Source organism: Primulina tabacum, chromosome 1 (assembly GCF_025594145.1).
Source record: "Primulina tabacum isolate GXHZ01 chromosome 1, ASM2559414v2, whole genome shotgun sequence".
NCBI lineage: Eukaryota > Viridiplantae > Streptophyta > Magnoliopsida > Lamiales > Gesneriaceae > Primulina > Primulina tabacum.
In genome coordinates, this window is record NC_134550.1 from 3,826,257 (window position 1) to 3,843,904 (window position 17,648).

General features: G+C 34.0%; 2 protein-coding genes across 3 annotated transcripts; both read right to left on the minus strand.

The window, feature by feature from the left end:
• Positions 1-4,856: 4,856 nt before the first annotated feature.
• On the minus strand, positions 4,857-7,081 carry LOC142525045 (NEP1-interacting protein-like 1). The gene is made up of 5 exons (XM_075629243.1): positions 6,774-7,081; positions 6,036-6,214; positions 5,808-5,891; positions 5,553-5,720; positions 4,857-5,241 (listed from the first exon to the last, which is right to left on the minus strand). The coding sequence occupies exons 1-5, from the start codon at positions 7,000-7,002 to the stop codon at positions 5,119-5,121; spliced, it is 783 nt and encodes a 260-aa protein (XP_075485358.1). The 5' UTR covers positions 7,003-7,081; the 3' UTR covers positions 4,857-5,118.
• Positions 7,082-9,963: 2,882 nt separating this feature from the next.
• On the minus strand, positions 9,964-17,231 carry LOC142525135 (phospholipase D delta-like). 2 transcript variants are annotated; one of them, XM_075629414.1, is made up of 10 exons: positions 16,071-17,231; positions 15,274-15,390; positions 14,683-14,877; positions 12,768-13,076; positions 12,617-12,685; positions 12,372-12,519; positions 12,077-12,225; positions 11,553-11,687; positions 10,620-10,820; positions 9,964-10,448 (listed from the first exon to the last, which is right to left on the minus strand). In XM_075629414.1, exons 1-10 carry the CDS (start codon positions 17,010-17,012, stop codon positions 10,152-10,154), a joined length of 2,562 nt encoding a protein of 853 aa, XP_075485529.1. In that variant the 5' UTR covers positions 17,013-17,231; the 3' UTR covers positions 9,964-10,151. The 2 variants fall into 2 exon arrangements, with proteins under 2 accessions (XP_075485529.1, XP_075485458.1); XM_075629343.1 differs by having other exon boundaries at positions 11,532-11,687.
• Between the last annotated feature and the right edge of the window lie 417 nt (positions 17,232-17,648).

Below are 17,648 nucleotides of genomic sequence, written 5' to 3' on the forward strand. Positions count from 1 at the left end.
TCAAGTCCTCAATTTCTTTAATGAGCAATATAGGTTAAGAAGTAAAATCATTGAACGAGGAAACAACTGGTTCTTTAGTGGTTTTTTTAAAATACAATTGTGCATTTTACGATGTCCTTTTACCAAGTACTCTAATATTTTGCCAAAAATATTAATTTCCCGTCAAAATGTTATTTCTAAAAAAGAAAAGATATATCATTAATATTGAAATATATGTACTACAATAAATGATAATTTCAATTATTGTTTGTATTGATTATATCAATTCATTTAGTTCAAATTTGAATTTAATTCATTTTTATATTAATTAAAATATAATTTATATATTATATATTTTTTATTATTTTTTTATTCAAATTGAAACTAAACTTTATTGAAAATATAAACTAAATTAAAATTTTTTACATTGATTATATCAATCAATTTAATTTGCGATATGATTTGTGTTACTATGATATATTTAATTTTTATTACAAACTGTATAAATAAATTTTAAACACAAATGATTGCAATGTTATATATATATATATATCACTCATCCATTCGATGTGTAATTTTTCTATATTTCATCACATCCAATAGATGAGTGACACCTCATCGGTGCTCACAAAAGTGTGTACGGTAGGTGTGCAGGATATCAAAATTAATTATATATGTGTGTGTGTACTGTAATAAATGACCACTTTAATTATTGTTTGCATTGATTATATCAATTCATTTAATTCAATTTTGAATTTATTTAATTTTTGTATTAATTCAAATGTAATTTATGTATTATATGTTTTTTATTTTTTTACTCAAATTGAAACTAATCGAAGATAGCCTAAATTGGGGCAATCCATGGTATTTTTCGATTTCTAGATAATTCAATGTTAAGTGTTGTACAATTATTCCAAGGAAATGGGAATCATGCTGGCTGCGGATCAACTTTTGAAAACTAGATAGATATCGAGCACATAATTAAACAAGAATACAATGTTATAAAATATCTTGAAATATATTTATACAGATGGATTTATTTATATATTTCGAGCATGTTTTAGTTTGATATTTTTGAGTATAAGAATAATGTGGGAGCATGTTTTAGTTTGATATTTCGGAGAATATATCACCCAAATAAATCATATACTCTTGCTAATATACTATCCTCCAAAAATTAGATTTACTAGTATTTATCCATTATATACTATCCTCCAAAAATTAGATTAACTTAAGAGCAAAATCTGTTAATATCCCCTTTTCAGCTTTCTCATCCGACTTGTTCTATATATCTATATATCCTTCGGGTATTTTGTAGACATTTCATCCCACAACATGCACTTTAGATAGAGCATCGGTGCTTTCTAACTTATCTAGGCGATTTTTTTTCTTACTCTTGCAGGGAGGAAAGGTGAGGAGGAAGGGTAACTGGAGAAAATGGATAATTCCAACCATCATGTTTCCTACAGAATCAAGTCCTCATTCTCTCAATATTTCTAGTCTGCATATAAATGATGAAAAGAAAAACACGTAGTTTCTAGCGATACTATTATCATAAGTGGGGACTTTGAACACACAACAACTCTATATTTTAGGCTGCTTTTCAGAGTTTGTGGTGGTCTCTAACTCATCTAGGCGATTTTTTTTCTTACTCTTGCAGGTAGAATAGGTGAGTAGGAAGGGTTACTGGAGAAAATGGATAATGCCAACTATCCTGTATTCTACAGGATCAAGTCCTCAATCTCTCAATATTTCTAATCTGCATATACATGATAAAAAGACTAACACAATTTCTAGCTATATTTTAGCCACCGTCGGAAGATATTGGTTTACTTCCACTTATTTCTTATAGTCGTTGGTAATTTAGTTGGATTCGTGATTGTCCAGAGTCTATTGCCTCTCTTTTTTTTTATTTTTTTTCCCCAGAAACATCTTATATTATATTGAAATATTGGATATGAATATTTTCTGTTTGGTTTTTATGTGATTTATTTTTACTAATTGCATCTTTATCACTGCAAAAATTATAGATATTTTCAATAAAATATATTTGAAAATCTATAAAGTAAGACTAAAGAAAATATTTCATCTAACCCACATAGCAATTAATGTGTGGCCACGAGCATTAAATAATATATTTTTTGTTATAATATAAATTGTTACGGTGAAAATAGTTTGAATCATACTCAAAATTAGTTTACTACGTACGTTTTGGTTTTGAGCCGAGTATGATATTTTTGAAATTATATATATAATGGATCAACACTAGTAAATCTAATTTTTGGAGGATAGTATATTAGCAAGAGTAAATGATTTATTTGGTGATATATACTCCGAAATATCAAACTAAAACAAGCTCCAACATTATTCAAGCTCAATATCAAACTAAAACATGCTCGAAATATATAAATAAATCCATCTGTACAAATATATTTCAAAATATTTTATAACATTTATTCTTGTTTAATTACGTGCTCGATATCTATCTAGTTTTCAAAAGTTGATCCGCAGCCAACATGATTCCCATTTCCTTGGAATAATTGTACAACACTTAACATTGAATTTTCTAGAAATCGAAAAATACCATGAATTGCTCCCATTTAGGCTATATTCGACTAGTCGTTTAACAGAAGCTTTCGAGCGTGAACAGTGAGGTGCACTGGGCAAGTGCGTGCGTGCGTGCGTGCATTGCAAGGCTAAGCGTGCTTGTCTTCGGACGATAACCCCTCGAACGAGGGCTTGCAACTTCACCAGACTTTTCTGAATGCCTTTCTAGCCTGTATAAATATATGCAAACATGCATTATGTTATCATAAGTAATATATGGTTTAGGGCATGTTTGTCCAATAAGTCTGACCAAAATAGATTTTGATTATCTGTTTATTAAAAGTAGGAATTACTAAAATAATTTGTCATTGTCCGTATTTGGAATCAATTTTTCGCCTGAGTGCTGCCATCTTTTCAAACATATGGATAATATTCAATACTATGTTATGAGATACAAAGGAAGACAAGTTATTACATTAAGAACAAATTTTGACTCATAAAATAATCAAATTTCAATTCAAGCCAACTTACAAGATCATTTTCGTCTTTTCTAACAAAATTCTCTCTATATATATATGTGTGCGCGTGAATAAGTAAGACAACCATATCTTCTCTTGACAAGAAATCTGTACCCATAGTCTCTTCATACAAGATGTTGCTTATTTCATTGCTGAATCTTCCTTTTGTTGTTGTTGTGCACAATCACAATACTAGAATCGCTTTCGTGATCGGATGATGATCGTTGGAAAAGTTTTTTCACGACGATTCGAGATAGAGGTTTTTTCCGTTTCCTGTAATGAAACCCATTTTGGCTGTCGGCTTTGAGATTTAAGAGTTGTTAAATGTTGGGACTATTCAAGAGTAGAGAGGGGAATGAGTTGAGTGGGTAGCATGTTCTTCTATCATCGTGCATGGATGAATTGTTTGGGTCTTTTGTCGTGTATCTGTCGCGAAATACCTATATTGCCCTTGCTAAACACGTTTGTTTTGGATTTCACGGTGGTTCTTAGTTCATATTTGAGGTATGGAACTGAAATTTGAATCAAGAAAGATTTTAAAGTTTGAAATCGGTCATTTTTTTTTGTAGGGAAAAAATAAACTTTTCGATCTATTAACTTGTTACATTTTGAGTTTTGATCGACTAAATATTTAAAATTTTACTTTAGTATAACTTCAAATAAATTGCTAACAATACCGAATTTTTTTTGTAAAGATTGAATTATTATTATTATTTTTTTTTGAAAAGATTGAATTAGTTTTGGTCTTATCAATGACATGTATTTTGGACCTTCATACAGAAGTAATTGTGTAACTATGCAATATTTTGTGAAAAGTAAAAATAATTTCAACGTCTCGATACCATAAAGATTTGAAGTTGTTTTAAGAACAAATATGCATTTGGACATATATTTTAAAATCGTTTTTATAATTAAAAAGTAGTATGTTTCGATTTTTATCGTTACCTTTATTTCTAAAAATATATAAAAAAAACTCTCAATTATTTGCTCAGCCGAGCCTTAATTTGTTTTGGTTCAGAAAATGTAGTTGAGATAATTTTCTCCTAATTTTTATTTTCAATTCCTTGAAAAAAAAAAAGAAAAAGAACCGCTAATAAGATGAATATACTTTTTTTAAAGAAATTATTGCAAAATGAATGATAATGCATTCTTTTTCAAATCCAAAAAGTAAACAGTATAAAGTTGACTGTCCTACTTACGCAGTGATTCTATCGATCATGTATGTATGGATTGGGAGGAGGACTCTCCATTCTCATTGATATATCATAAAAAAGTACTTTCATTTTATCTCTTTAGCTTAGGAAAGTTCTTTAAAAAAACTAGCTTTCTCACGGACTTGTAGCCAATTTTAGAATTCTCAAGTTTTTCATATGATTGAATTGAAATGGTAGTTTGATTGCTCACTTTCTTGTTAGCCATTGGACTGTGAGAGATTTTTTTCATTACATGTTAAACAGGTGATTTCGATTGTCATAAAAGATAATCTGAAATCCGATGTTATAAATTAAAATACTTACACTTAATAGATTTTTTTTAAAAAAAAACAAGAATAAAGAGTTACACCAGATGAGCGTTAAAATTAAAATGGTTAGAAAGTGCAAAGCATGGTTGTGAATGAAGTGAAAATCAAGCAAGAAAAATTGAACTTTATTGATAAATAAACTATGGAACAATATTTATAAATGAATAAGAATGAAAATATATTATGCGCCTGTACTAATTTGCATAATTTACGATGATTTATAGGAATAGTCAAATTATCCACGTCATACAAGATGGATACGATACAATGCCATGTAACAACACAACTAGTGATGATAAAGAAAATACTAATAGCAAACAAACATTGTGTGTACGTAGGATCTGTGAGGGAATACAAACCACACCTCAAAATTTTCTTTACAAAATCGTGATCAAGCGCAGAGACCGAACACGAAAGATGTTGCTCAGAAACTACATACATAGAGCTGCACCTAGCCAATCTAAAACTACGGATTTATTGAACAAATAGAGAGGCCGTATACGAGTAAGAGGATATCATCAAGCTGGTGTTTCTCGCCGTACAAAAAGAGCATCAAAATACTCTTCTACACAACGGGCAAGAACCGTGTCTCACCAGCCAAGAGTCGATGCAAGGTAGATGAAACAAGTGGTGACAATGAGGTAAACTTCGCACGGTCTCCCCTAGCTGAAAGTCCTGCGTATATTTAAAAGCATGGGACAGATTCTTCTAAATCAGTTCAACTTGTCGATAAAAGAAGTCTATATACAAAGAGCTCAAACTTTGGCCAACACTTGAATAATTACAATGGCCTCTTCTGAAATTAGGTGGATATAAATGAATACCCACAACGAGTGTAGATGTAGGATGTGTCGTATGCGTAATTGCTTTGTCATAGAAATTACGCAAATTTCATAAATGTCACTATATAGGCCAAAAGTCAAGGTGCACTGATGTAGTTTATCTAACAAGAGACAGATAAAAAGGGAAAGAAATTAGAACAGTACCTGAAGGCAAACAGAACAAGAGACTCCCTCTCCGGAAGTATCAACAATGTCGTCTCTTGCAACCCTTATCTTTGGGAACTTTTCAACTGTGTCTACTAACAAACCATTTGCCCCGCCAGTGTCAAAAATGTCGGGAACGTCTTCAAATGTTGTTTCTACAGCTCCCATCTGATTAACGAAGAAAATTTTGTAAGTCAAAAATGTAAAAATACTGTCATCCCCATTTCAAAGAAAAGCAATCGAGCAGCATAATACCTGACTTTGCACGGCACTTAGCATAGCTGGACCAATACGCTCGCGGACAAGTCTGCCACTTAGAAGGCTCACTATCACATCAATCTGTACAGTCAGATTATTAGCTCCAAACTCAATCAGATTACTAAACATGCTATAAATCTCGAAGATTGAATGCCAGAATTATCACGTCTGCAATTGAATAGTATTGACTCAAGATTATTAATCCATTCAATAGATAAGACTTACCAAATACAGGAGACACTGTACCCCAGATTCATCGGACTGCCACAAAAGAAGTGATGATTCAAAGACTTCGATGGAGTAAACAGCACCGGATATGGCACCAACCGAAGCCCCTCTAACAAATCCACTTTCTGTCTCTTGGCCAATAAGCGCTCCAGTCATTGCTCCCAATATGGTACCAACTGCATAGCAGGGACAGCTCCTTCATTAGCATAAAGAATAATTCGAGAGAAAGTACTACTAAAGATCACCATCCCTCTAAAATTCAGTAGTTGCTGCGCGAGACGTTTCTGACAAAAATAATCATAAGGTGATTTTTCAATCACCTTTTAATCAACTCCAAAAACCTATAGAGCACAAAATTCACGTCCAAAATCCTACACCACACAATCACAAAGAAAATGAAAACTGCATCCTTGGGGTTCTCAGTATGAATGATTGTTTTCTTCACATTCTCTGTCACCCAAGGTCCAAATATAGCCTAAAATTATAATTTCTTTTAAGTGTTCTAAATCCCCAAATATGCTGAAAAACCCCAATTTGCAGGACATAGTAAAAACCTAAACCCTAAAACAATAAGAACCACGGGAGAATAAATCAATGTTAAGAAAAAAACACATCATAATTATGGGGTGGGTGAAACCATCAAACCCCTTGAATCGTGATAACCCACCTGCATTAGAAGCGTACGATCAAACCAAAATCAAGAAATCGAATCTACAGAGAGGTTGAACCACTCACCCAAGGCAAAGAAAAAGGTTAAAACTGCGGAGAGAACATTCCCGACGACAGCAGACACCGCGAATCGAACAAATTCTTTGATCCTATAGACTAAACATCCAATTGGACAAGAATCCGCCACTTCGGATGTCGTCGGCAGAGGATCAGGTGGGTTTGCATGAAACTCCATCGATTCTTCATTCATGAGAGGAGAAATACCTATGGAGGTGATCAAGTGAGAGATACACATCTTTCTCCACGAAACGAAGAAATTTAATACACACAATTAGGAATTTATAAGCCAAATGCAGCCAATTTGATGTATAGGAATCCACCACAAATCAAAAACCATTTTATTATAATATAAATGATATTGATATAAAATATAATATAAAAGAATAAAAAATACTTTTTTTTTTAATGGGAAGATTTTTTAAAATTATACCTTTTTTACTTATTTTTTTAACGATGTTGAAACTCACCGTCGGATGAACCTGTAGATCAACACAATAGCCTGTAAACTATGCTAGCCAAGTAAATCGTATTGAACAAATCCAATAATGTGTTGGTAGAATAATCGAACTATTCATTATTGATTAAATAATCATCTACTCCACCAACTCAGACATCTTTAAAATCTTTACACACTTATTTATACATAGAGTGGTGTGTTTATATAAAGAACACAATATTAACCAAGTAAAATATACCATAGGTTCAGTTTGGTGTAAAAGATTAGTGATCGATGAATCGTCATATTAAAGCGCCCATCATCCTATTTTAATTCTCATTTAGGCCGAAACCCAACCTAATTAATGATCTCATTATACATTATCTTGTTTTGATTTTCATTTACATCGAAATCTAACCTAAATAATGAGTCCGTCATAGATCCATTTTTTCCTCGAATCTGCTCATGCGGCTTGATTTCTCCTCACATTTATATAAAATATTTTCTGAAGGTGGAAATTGAATCGAATAAGTTTCATATGAACGAATACTTTGAGATACAACGAAAAATTTCGAATTCAAATACTTTGAAATGATTAGAAGTTATAATAAAGAAACTATTTCAATTTAAAAAACAAAGGGTCTGCAACATATTTTTTGACCAGCATTATATGGAACTCTAGCAATTCAAAGTAGCTGTGTGAATTTCACAGGTTATTGTATTAATTCGAGGATTTACTCAATACGCATTGAAAAATAGCGACCGTGTATTTCTACGTCATAAAGAAGAAGGCATGCATGCATGATACAACAACCAAAAAATGTTTCACAATGAAGGAGAAGATTTGGTGTTAAAGAAAGACGAGAGAATCCAAATATCTTGCTAGAAACATGAGATAGCATAATTCTACAACAATTTCTTTGTTTTTTCATCGAATAAATTATCATCAGATCAAAAGTTACAGCTATTAACAAAAATTAAATTTTATTTATTTATGCCATGATGACACAAAACTCCATTCTAAACAAGTGAACATTAAGAACTCCACGTGTATATGTCAATAGGTTAGCTTTTTGTTGGATTATGTGTCATAAAGCCAAACTATTGGTTGATTTTATAACTTTTATTCTGAATATGTCTTATCAAGATATTATACACATGCTTACGCATTGATAAGAAACTTGAAATTGACATAGTCCATGTGAAGTATAGCTTCACAATTTTTATATATGTGCTTATATAATAGATACACTATTAACCAAGTAAAGCTTGTTAGGTATGTTTGTGCAGATAGAATCATGAGTTCGTTTTCCGTTACCAACACTTTTTGTAAAGATCATGTCTTATAAAATTTATCTAGTGCAATTTACTTGGTTAACATAATTTATAGATTATAATTGCGTCATATTAAAAATTGGCATTATATTCGATGTCACGTAATATTGGTGGAATGACTATAAAAGTTTAAAAAATCAAATTTATTATATTAAGATCAAATTTTGATTATTTACATTACTAAATAGGGAGAGGATATGCAATATTGAAAAGATGCTATATCAACCGTCAATCCCTGCGGGGCAAAAGCGAAGATGATCTATACAAATGTTACGCCAAGTAAGCCAGCCACCTGCTCTTGGTCCAAGTGGCGTTAATGTGATAGGTCATGGGTCCAAAACCCCATTATATTCTCAACAGTCCTTACTTCAAATAATATATTTTTTAAACCAAATAAATCGTTGGCCCACTTATTAATCAACCCAATGAACCAATAAAAAGGTTCAGGCTAGATTTTTTTTTTAATACGATCATTTAATCAATTTTAATATTCTATTTTAATTTAGAGTGAGTCTCACGTGAGACCGTCTCACGGATCTTAATATGTGAGATGGATCAGCCCTATCGATATTCACAATAAAAAGTAATATTCTTAACATAAAAAGTAATACTTTTTCATGGATGACCCAAATAATAGATCCGTCTCACAAATACAACTCGTGAGACCGTCTAACACAATTTTTTGCTTTTAGTTTATATCTATAAAAATAAGTCGAGAGTGTTACTTTAATGTGTTGGATAGAATGAACCCAGTAAAGAACATTAAAAGAAGTCCATCCTAAAATACCCCGAACAGCCTTCCCCATCTCCCATTTCCACTGCCTCTCCAAATGTGGACATCCACTCTGCCTTCGAATCCTAACCCTTCTTCACGTGGGATGATTCTTCTTCACCTTTTTTTTCTAGTGATACGCTGCCCACAGCGACAGCGTCTCTCCTCCGCCACCGCCGCAGCTTGCCTGACGTAAATATTTTCAGGACATGTACTCAAAATTTGAAAACAATGATGAATGACTAAAAATAATGAAATCTTTTCAATAATTTCGAGATTTCGAATGTTAGTATAGTACGTAATTAACTTTTATTTCTATTACATTATTGGGGTGGAGTAGGAATGGTAGATTTTCTTAATTTTAAGTTGTGAACAAACCATCATTGTGGTAGCGTTGGTTAGATTGTCGTTCGTTACAATCAAGGCAAAACAAAATTAGTAGGATTAGAACACCAACTCCTTCAAATTCTTAAACTCTATTTAATTTTGCACAACTAAAAATATTTCTAGGGTTAATATTTTAAATTTAATTAACATCGTGCTTGTTCGTTCTCCCTCGTCATTAAAAGGTAAAACTTACATTTCAATCTTAAAATATTGCTTAACTTCTATTTTAAAGTAATATTGAAAGTTTAAAAAAAAAGTGTAAATGCTGTGTGAAATGCATAAAATACTTCACTACCAACGGTATTATACCTATCCAAATAAATATACAAACAACACATGTAAAATCCAAACCTATATTCACACAACATAACAAAGAAAAAATTGGGGAAAAAAACAATTTCAAGATTACAACTGTGCTCAAATTGTACAAACAACACACAAAGATAGATTAACATCACGTTGTTAAAACATCAGGAATAGCAGCAGAATGAGTCCCAAGAACTCTGCCCCCCACATCTGGGAAATTTTCGTGTCCTGCTAAAGGATTGAGGCTACCATCAATGTCTACCTCCATGGGATACTTGAGTAAATGACCTTGCAAATGCGTAAACTCGTCACGCGTGTATCTATTCCAGTTATCTCTAGCGACCTCATTCACCATCTTTACACACTCTAAGCTCTGTGGTTCTTCGAAAAAAATTTCAACCTTACCAAGGTGTTCGGACCAAAGGGACATTCTATATCCATAAATCTGCATGTGTATTAGGATAACAGTAGTTCATAGACAAGAAAAAACGAGCCGAAGATCTAGATCACACTTCAAACACTGTGATCACATCAAAAACTAAAAACTTACAAATGAACATTTCATACGACATCCGTGTCTGAAAAAGAACAAAAAGGATTCTTGAAGTGATCAAACCTGGCCGTGAGGATGCCGCTTCTTCTTTACCCAAGTGTGATGAGGTTGATATGCGCCCATTGCCATCTCCGTGTCTTTTGTGCCGGCCATAGATCTTTGATTGATATTGGCAGATCCTATTATGACATACTCATCATCCACTATCATTCCTTTGGCATGCACGTAAATCATAAATCTTTGAAACTTTTGGGAGTCTGAAACCTGAGCAAAAGTCATGGATACCAGATGTTTTATAAGATAACAATTAAAAGCCTCAGCTTAATATAATGGCACAAGAAAAATTAGGTGTGATCTCATATCCCGTGACATGTACCGTGGTAAAGATTCATAATATTAAAGTTAACAATTTATGAAGGAATATATTTTTGTGAATTCATGAGCTAATTAAGTTGATGAATAATTAAAGTCCAAAAACAACTTAACTAGTAGCTATTTGGTTACATACATCAGAACAGAAAGAATGAATGTTATACAAATACATGTTATAAAAAATAGAAGGAAAGTAAACAAATAAAGAGCAAATTCACATACGACAAAAAATACAGAAATTACCAAAAAACATGATATTAAATTGTTTATATATATATATATATATTGATCTACTCTAACATCGAAACTAATACTCCTATTAGATAAATATAATAATCGATATTGGCGTTGGGATGGTGGATACACTAATAAATTCATGGAACAGACTTCAGGTTTTACAAATCCTTGTTTTATTCAAATACATCTCCAGGGAACTCGTCTTTCCTTCAGTTACTAATGCATCTCAGTTATGATAGATATTTCTCATACTAATAGTTCTTATTTCGGCATAATATTGAATCCGTATAAATGCACACATATTTGAACACAAAAAAATACGCTTTACAACTAAAAAAACGATATGTTTTTTTTTTGGACAACTACCTTATCAGCATCTCCATCCACCTGAGAAGTAGTATTTGAAATTGGTTCCCTGTTGCCAAGACAGTAGAAATTCAAATAGTCTTCAGGATGTGAATCTAATTGCATCGACTTGATCTCCTTTGCAATAACTTTATACATCATCTCCATAGTTTGGGCCTAAAAAATAAAAGGCGTGCAAGTAAAATAAATAACCCACTCAATAAATGTGTCCATCATATGACACTAGAGAAACAATCAGTATTTATCTCAAGGCATGATAATCTAGTAGATGATGCAGATGATAAAATGAAAACCCAGTATCAAACCTAGAAAAGTTTTCTAACGGAACGGCCACACCAATTACGTTTACATTGAGCAAATTTTTTGATTAGGCTACAAAGACTTTGAATAATGCAAGAAGTGGAAGTGTTGTAATATTGTTCTTTTGTCTTTTGATTAGAGAGGGTACGTTGGTTGACTCGTATAAATCTCCATCACCAGACCTCCAACAATGAAGAATATACAGTATCTTTGTGAACTAAGTCAGGAAATTTGTTGTGAATTACCTGCCAAAAGAGAATTTCTTGCATAACATTATCTTTAGGATTGCCCTCCGGCCACATTGGAAGAACAACATAGACTGCAAATCGCTCCTCTGCTCTAATTTTGCTAGCAATTTTCAGTGCTAACTCCATTGGGATCGGATGATCAGCCCCTGCATTTTTGGAAAAAGTGATTTAGCTGCTGACATAATGGTCGTTAGGGCCAAAGGAAGTGGCCATGAGGAAAAAGTGATTTTTATCATCCAAATACCATAAACAGATAAAACAGATGCGACAAGCATGAAATTATGATCTTTACCTGCATTTTTATATGACGGCCAATCATACGATGAACCAAGAAAGTATTGATTTTCAATATAGATAAACTGCTGAGCAGATCTTATTGCCTGAATATACGCCGTTTGAATGCTTTTGTCTATCACCAGATTTTTCGAGCAGACAAGGTTCTGCATAGTCAGCATTGAAGATAGAGTGAAATGATGAAAATAGTAACCATCTCAAGATGAAAACCAGTCATTACTCTGGACAAAGGCTTTCCATAACCTGTGCCTGAGCTTCATCATAGAATTTGGGAAAGCCTCTAACTGAGCCCGAATCTATTGACCGAAAGATCTGTACCAGTAAAGAAAGACTAAAATAATTTTCAAGAAACTCCACCAAATAACATAAACATTCCAAGTTGATGGCTCTGAACCTGTGTGTGCCAGTTTTCTGGGTTTTCTTCTCCGGACACATAAAGATGAGGATCATCATCTGTGAAAGATGTGTAAGTTCCATCCTTGGAAAAAGAAAAGGCAGGCGTGAGTATCCATGATATTCTCTCAATCTTTAACATAGCATCATCATGCCAATGGGTCATCTTTTTCTTAAGTAAACTAAATTCTCTCCACTTTGTCGTTTTTCTCCATCGTTGAGCAAAGTTTATAAGGACATCATATGCAGCAGGCCCATCAATTCTACAATGCAAATCATGCCACGGCTGCCTTGGAGACTTAAGTCCTGCCTAAAAAATCCAATTAATGAAAGAGAACAGAAAATGAAGAGAAATTGGAAGAATTAGTAAAAAGCTCACCAGGGATAAGTTTTCAGTTGATAATACTGAGGTACAACTAGAAATACTTAATAGAATACTAGACTAGCAACTTCTCAGGGTAAACCATTAATTAGAATAATTGCCTCATGATTAATTGATAAGTGATCGCAACTTTTATATATCTCTCTCTCAGTTTTATGATTTCTTAAACAGCATACTGGTTTAAAGAGCCAAAAGAATCTTCCTTATGCTCAAATGTTGGTATAATAAGCACTAGGTGATCATCAACTACAAACTATAATAGTTTATTTAGTGAACAGCAGTCAATAACATATCCTAGGCGTTGGGTGCTTTTAAAATTATCTCACCACATGAAACCAAGTCAAAGAGACAAATAATAGCTTCACAGTAATCTCCAACCACCACATTTAATGTATATAAAAATAAACGAACAAACAAATCATAATTGTTGGCCGAGGAAAGTCAATGACATGCAACCGAAATCATATGATGAAACATTGAAAATTGTTAAAGATTGAGACTTGAGTCTACTTCAACCCCAAAAACTAACTTAAGGGAAGATGATTTCCATATGTATAACTCAAAGACTTAATCCAGTCGGTGTGGGAATGAACAATTGGAGCTTGAACTTTATACAAGACATTGTCGGATGGCCTATAGAGCAACCTAACACATAACGGTGGGTATTGACTCTGATACCATGTTAAAATTGAGACTTTGACCTTACTCAATTTCAAAAGTGAACTCAAATAAGAATTGTTCAAGTCCATATATACAACTTTCAATGACTTAATTCAGTCTACGTTAAACATTTTTAACAAAACCCCCTCACGACTAAAAATGAATAACTAAAGAGTGAAGTTTATACAAGACATACTCATTCAACACATAACGATGTGATTATATAATAAGATTGAAACTTGAACCTAACTCAACCCCAAAAGCTAGCTCCAAGTCCATATATACAACTCTCAAGAACATAATCCAACCAATGTGTGACATTTAACATACCTTCTCACACCCATGAATAAACAATTGGAGCATGATGTTTACAAGACATTATCAGCTATCTCATATGGCAGTCTAACACATAACGATGGATCTTGATTCTGATACCATCTTAAGATTGAGATTTGATCATAACTAAACCCAAAAGCTAGCTCAATGGGAGATGATTGTCCAAGTCCATATATACAACCCCAAATGACGTAATCCAGCTGATGTGGGACATCTAACGACAACCAATAAGTGAGATTTCAAAATCTTGAACATTGTAGTAGAGAGACTAGATGCTCTAGATGTATAGCAAAAGGGTCACTAGATAAATGCTGAAAGATCAAACGCTGAACTTTTCTTTTGCTAGCTCAAATCACCTCGCAAATGCTGAAAGACCTGGATTTTTTTGGTTTTGGTAATGAAAAGCATAAGCCAGTAAGCACACATAGCCTCATTTACATTATTTACAAACGAGTACGAACACTAATAAAAATTATTAAAAATGCAGTTAAGAGTAAACTAGTTAAAAACAAAAACTGTGCAAGGGTTAATTTCATACCACAAATGTAGGCTGATGAAAATCATCTTGAAAAATCGTGTCAAGATCACGGAATAATCGATGTTCTGGCGTATCATATCGGCCATCACATAAATCAATACCACCTAAGAAGGCAGTAATTTTTCGATTATTGCCATGGGCTTGTGTATCAACAAGAACACATTTCTGATGATGCGTAAAAACAGTTCCGACGACCTGTAATACAATTGCATGCAGAAGTCAATAATTTGAGAATCAAATGGAAACGAGAGAGGCTAGACTACTAGAGAAGAGGATGTTAGAAATGAGAAGATCAACTGGAGACAAAATACACAAGACCAAACATTTTGAAGGGATTAAAGGCCAAGTTATGCTGAAGCACCTCTTGAATGAGTCACAAATTAGTTTAGGTTAAATCACCTTCCCACGTTTTGCTATATGAAATTATTCATGTATATGATAATCCTACAGTGACCTCGCTGCATCAAAAATTATCCTCATTTGTCTTTTCCAGCATTTTCGGTAAAAAGCTAACAAACTATCTCTCTGACACGAAATGCCCTAAAAGAAGTTACAACTATTTGAACAGATGCAATTATACAAGACATTAACCTGTTGTTTCAAAAAGCTAAGTTTAGAGCTCCCATAGCGTGGTGACAGCACGCACATTACAGATGAATTCCGAAAAAATTTCTTGGTCTCCTCATCATGAGTTTTCATTACTCCTTCCTGCATCAAATGTCACCAAAACCAGTCACTAAAACCACAATTCACTCAATCGTGACTACCATGTTATAAGCATTTGAAAACAGGAGAAATTCGGATATGGATGTGTAAAATTCAATACTTAGCGTTGACTAGTCCCCGATAGCACAGTTTGCAGTGAATCATGACTTATTTAAATGATAAAATACCTATTAAGGTGACACTAATATGAGCCCATCATATATACTAAGATTTCACTGCGAACAACAAAAAATAATAAAGCACCAGTCGCCAAATGGTGTGTGATAACTTGGAAAATGAACATAAAAAGCATGTAGAAGTTACAGGACAATTTATTCTACATGGTTGAGATGCGCTTGCCAATTACCATATATTATATCCATATTTTCCATGAACATCCTAAACATGTTTTGCACTTAACTTCATGAAATCTTCAATTTTCCATTTAAGATACTAAATTTTCAACGTGCGTCTACAAACTTTAAATCAGACAGCTCACAAGTTTCAAGCAATTCCTGGACTCCTTCAACTTGCTAAATTGACCACATACCTTACACACACCAAATTCCATATCACGCAACAAGAATAACTGTGTGAACAAAGATTAGTCTTTGAAACCACCACATTCAACCCATTACTCACTTGAACCTATCTTTCTCATAAGGCATCATAGTTTCTCATACCGTGTTGATCAAGGGTTTATTGTGAGAAGTCTTATCATCCCAAACCAATAATAGAATTCGGACACCTTCCTGAGACTTGTACTTCAACAATTCACCTAGTGTCAGGTCCCCGCCTCTCGGTAATGGTTTTGTTGGCTCCCTAATCAACTTGACTTTATGGAAAACGGCCCATCCCACAATGTATATCAAGTGGTGTGCCTCCGATATTGCGTAGCATATGTCCTCCCAACATCCGGCATGCTCCCGAACCAACCCATTCTCTAACATAATCTCAGGCATTTTTCCATCATCTTTATTATGTGCATCTTGGTATAGAGTAACCGAGCTCCCTTTCCTAATCGGAAAATAAGTCTTCCTAATCCCTTTATGCGATGGGTCACCCGCAATGCCATGATTATACAATGAGTTTTTATTACAAGGAACGAATTGCATCTTAAGCCGCAGCGCAGTATCAGGTTTCGGCGGCTTACCGGAAGAAGAAGTAACCGGAAACCAGCCCTCGATCACCTCGCCGGAAGCGATCTTCTCCGCCGGGATTAACACTTTTCCCATGGTGTCGGCACCGAACATATCATTGTCCTTAACGCGGATATCCAGAAACGCCATTGGATGAGCTAAGGGGATATGAAAATGCTCGTTCCATGTGGGATGCTGGGAGTTGGGTATCACGCGCGTGCGGGCGAGTGTGGCCTGGGGAACGGACACCGTGACATAAGGGTCACTGGTGATCATCTTGCGGTGGTGGTCCAGCTTCCGGTCCCGGTGACGATTCCCACCACCGCTACGCTCGGATTCCGCAGCATTGGTGGGGCGGCACGACTCGCAAGCAGTGAAGCAGCGGCGCAGGCGCTCAGATACCATGTCCATGTTGGGCAGGCCACGCGCCTCATAGATGTTCAGTTCCAAATCGCCATGTAAAAGCATGATTTCCTCCTCCGCCATTGTCTACGCAAGAAAGAAATGAACTTTTTCAAGTATAATTGGTAAATCTTGAAAACAGGTGGTGATCACAGATCAGAAACATAAGCACGAGGAAGAATAAATGGATAGCGTAGGATTGAAGGAAGAGACAGATGATTCTTGGGGCTTAGTATCCGCCATTGGAGAGCAACGGGAGAAGCAGTAACAGTGAAGCTGAGGAGGCACCGTTAAGATTAAGGGGTAGTTATAGTAATTGTATTTTGAATAATTAATTTATCATAAAAACTCATAGCAGAACGTATCCATTTTGTGAGACAAAGGTCTCCTATTTAACTCATGAAAAAATTTATTTTTTGTATTAAATGTATTACTTTTCAATGTTTAAATTAAATGTTTTATAGAAATAAATCATTGAGACTGCATCTCAATTAACTTGATTATTACAAACTAATTGAAAATTAATTTAATTTGTTTCTATGTTTAAATTAAATGTTTTATTAATTTAAAAAGAATAAAAATAGGAGCAGAATGCTTGACCAGCAAGCATCTACAGCTAGTGAGTACTAAGGTATGCTTCGACCATTGAACTCCCCCGTCACGTGGTTTTTTATACTTGATCGCGGTTTTGGTTTAATTTGGAAAGGTCGAGAAAAAAAA